At 52.7% G+C, this 3617-nt stretch overlaps 1 protein-coding gene across 1 annotated transcript; it reads right to left on the reverse strand.

Moving 5' to 3' along the window:
- Window positions 1-1215: 1215 nt before the first annotated feature.
- LOC120650888 (NADPH-dependent aldehyde reductase-like protein, chloroplastic) lies at window positions 1216-2260 on the reverse strand. Its single transcript, XM_039928185.1, has one exon. The coding sequence runs from the start codon at window positions 2149-2151 to the stop codon at window positions 1369-1371; it is 783 nt and encodes a 260-aa protein (XP_039784119.1). The 5' UTR covers window positions 2152-2260; the 3' UTR covers window positions 1216-1368.
- Between the last annotated feature and the right edge of the window lie 1357 nt (window positions 2261-3617).

Genomic DNA, 3617 nt, shown 5'->3' on the forward strand with positions numbered 1-3617 from the left:
TATTTAGTAGATCTGATCTGTTATGGTTCGTTCTCATGATTGGGAATTAGCATAATATCTGCTAGGTTAGGCCTTGCAAACAGGTTGAATGATCCGGCGGCGTTTTAAATGCTTTGCTTTGATCTTGATAGGGAATTGATCCGAGAATTAGCTCTTGCTTGTTCTTAGGCCTCTGTTTGGGTCGATGCATGGTTGTTTCTTATGTTCGTTAGGCTCAATCATGTGTAGGATGTTCCGATCTAGCAGTGAAGCTTTACCATCGTAGATTAGATTCGCTAGGTTTAATTGAAGCAGTTTCTATAATTACATTCTTTATCCACTGATATCAGATGCATAGATCTGATCTGACACCGGGACTCAATCGGCTCTTTAAAGCCGATGCAAGAGTCGTCCCGGGAAGCCGACCCCACGGCTCGGACTTACGTTTACACGTGTCTTTGTACGCAGGCAAACCGTTTGAAGCACGTTCGCACCTTCCTGATCGGGTATAGGTCAGGTGACACGCCCGACATTCTTCGGAATCCCCGGGCGCGTGACGGAATTGCAGGCCGTTGACGAGGGAGCAGTGCCTGCCAGCGCTCCGGTGACCTCCCGGCTCTTTGTGTTGCCTGTCGCTGCTCGCCGGTGGGTTTCGACCGACAACACACTCGTACCCGCGGGCACAAACTCAGACCCGTATCCGTGCCCGCCGGGTTTGATATCCGCAGGTATAAACTCAGACCCGTATCCGTGCCCGCCGGATTTGGTATCCGCGGGTATGCGGGTGTTTCATACCCGTTGCCATCTTTATCCGAAACGCTCAAATTTTAAGACTCAACATCATGCCAGTTACATTAGTTGTGAGAATGGGCGCTAGCCCGGTTGGTAGCTCACTCTGGTGGGATTGCTACCCGCCCGAGTTCGATCCCTGGGATCGGACTTGGGAGCCTCACCGAGGGGGTACTGTTCATTTGAACAGTTACTCCCTAATAATGCACAGTCTCCGCTTGGATGATTTCCAAGCACATACCTCTCACGCGTGGAGCCATAAAGGGACTACGACGCGCCCTTCGTCTACAGAGTCGGTGGATTCCGGTGATCTCAAGAAGGACGCAGTTTAAGTTTGTGTGTAGTTGTAAGCCTGTTTGCACACAAGTGGTGTATGTGGCATGCGTGCGTGGAGTGGGTGTGCGTGTGTATGAGCAGATATTACAGCTCTACCCTGATGTGAGGCACTCAAAAAAAAACATTAGTTGTGGATCACTTGAAATGGAGTTACATGCGTGGTATTATCATGGCAATAACTTCGCTACACCCGTGCAACAACTGAATCTCAACTTTTCAGACACAGTAGATGCTACAACTGAAGAAGCTCTGCTTATCTGGCTTTTAGGCGAAGCCACCGTTGACCCGGATAACCTGGCCATTCACCCACGCCGCGCCGTCGCTCACCAGGAACGTCACGACCGATGCGACGTCCGTGGTCTCGGCGATGCGCCCCATGGACCGCTCCTCGACCTTCCGCACGAAGGCCTCATCTTTCCCGGCAAAGAACAGCTCCGTACGCACGGGTCCCGGCGCCACCACGTTCGCGGTGACCCCCTTCGCCGCCACCTCCTTGGCCAGGATCTTCGTCATCGCCTCCACGGCGGCGTTGGTCGCCGTGTACGCCGCGTAGCCCGGCAGGAGCGTGCCCACGATGGACGACGAGAACGTGACGATGCGGCCGCTGCTGCCGGCGGGGATGCGGCTCGCCGCCTCGCGGCAGACGAGGAACGTCCCGCGCACGTTCACCGCGAACATGGCGTCGAAGTCCTCGACGGCGGTGTCCGCGAGCGCCGGGTACTTGGCGTTGAGGAGGCCCGCGCAGGCCACCACGATGTGCGGCGGGGACCCGAACGCCTCCTCGGCGCGGTTGAAGAGCGCGCGCACGGCGTCCGGGTCCGACACGTCGGCGCGGACGGCCACGGCGCCGTGGCCGCGGGAGGCGAGCTCCGCGACGAGCTCGTCGGCTCGCGCGGAGTTGGACGCGTAGTTGACCACGACGCGCGCGCCGAGCGCGGCGAGGTGGGAGGACACCTCGCGGCCGATCCCGCGGGAGCCGCCGGTCACGAGCGCGACGCGGCCGGCGAGCGGGAGCGGCGACGTGTTCCCAGCGCCTGCGAGTGCCATGGCTACCTGGTTGCTGGCTTGGCTTGAACCCCTCGCGGTGTCACGCAGGCAATTGGCAATTCGGCCCTGTCACTTGTGCTCGTGTCTGCTTTTGTGTCAGCTCGAGTTTTGCCGTGCAGCACGCTGCGACATGGCCGTGGATTTATAATAAGGGGTCTAGGCAAGCGCGGAACGGCCCGGGTGGAACGTGACATAGGGAGTGACATCACGTGTCGTCTCGTCTCGGTGACACGGTCGATCGAGGTTACTGCGACGACGCCCCCGTAGTCGTCTTTCCTGACATGACTACTGGTCGATCGATGTTACTGCGACGACGCCCCCGTAGTCGTCTTTCCTGACATGCAGAGCAAGTTTTATAAATATCGCCCGCTTGCCGGCGTATTCGAGCGCCAGCTCATCCGATCTCCCGAACTGGTGGGTGGCGGGCCCCTTGATTCTTTAACGCGTGGCATTGCTAGCTAGGACGTGCAGCGATGGAAGTGGGCATACGGAGAAGCGCAGAGCATTTCGCCCACCGTTAGTCGCCGTCTGAGAACTCGCCGGCTTTCTTCTCTCTCATATTTCCTCTCTCCCCCACGTCGGATTGAACCCGTTGCCCGCCGGCTATAATACATGCTCTGACTACTGGTTGCACAGCAGGTTGGTGACGCACGACGTGAGGATACATGGCGGGTAGGATTTTCTGCGAGTGGACACGTTCCTCGTTAACCAAACTGATGGAGTTCAGGATTTCCGTTTCTGAGGGCAGATGGGATTCAGGGTTTCAGTTGCAACGTCGTAGTCCTTCGCGTGTTTAAGTTTTCAGACATGCACAAACGAAGGTGCAGACTGACCCAAAACATTAAGCTAAAAAAACTAAAATTGCACTGCTTATGGGACAGGAGGAGCATGGTTCACTTAAAGTTGCTGACCCACTAAGCACCACTCGGTAGTTTTCTCATTCGTGTAAAGTGTAGTTGCTCTGAATATGTCACAATTTCCACTGAACAAACTACGTAGTTTGCCAACATATAACTGATGCCAGATAACATGAATCTTGAAAAATACTAATATTTATAGTACATTTTATTTTTTAATACTGTACTCTATATAAACTTTCTAATGTTATACTTCCTCCTTTCCAATTATAATTCATTTGATTTTTTTATACTAAATTTGATCACTTATTTTGTTTGTGGCTTGCTTATTAATACAATTTCTTCGAGAATGATTGAAATTTGACTATGTTTGCACAAATGTTTTAATAAGATGATTCGCACAAACATGAGGTAAAAAAAAGTCAAATGAAACTACTAGTGCTTGTATGGACTTGTATAGATTATCGTTTGAACTTGTGCTTGTATGAACATGTATGAACTACCCGTGCTTGTATGGACTTGTATCAACTACATTTGGGCTTGTATGCATTGCATTATTTGCTATATTTGTATTTGGACTTCTATCGATTGAATGTGATGCAAATTGTG

The sequence above is a fragment of the Panicum virgatum genome, chromosome 9K (assembly GCF_016808335.1).
Source record: "Panicum virgatum strain AP13 chromosome 9K, P.virgatum_v5, whole genome shotgun sequence".
Lineage (NCBI taxonomy): Eukaryota > Viridiplantae > Streptophyta > Magnoliopsida > Poales > Poaceae > Panicum > Panicum virgatum.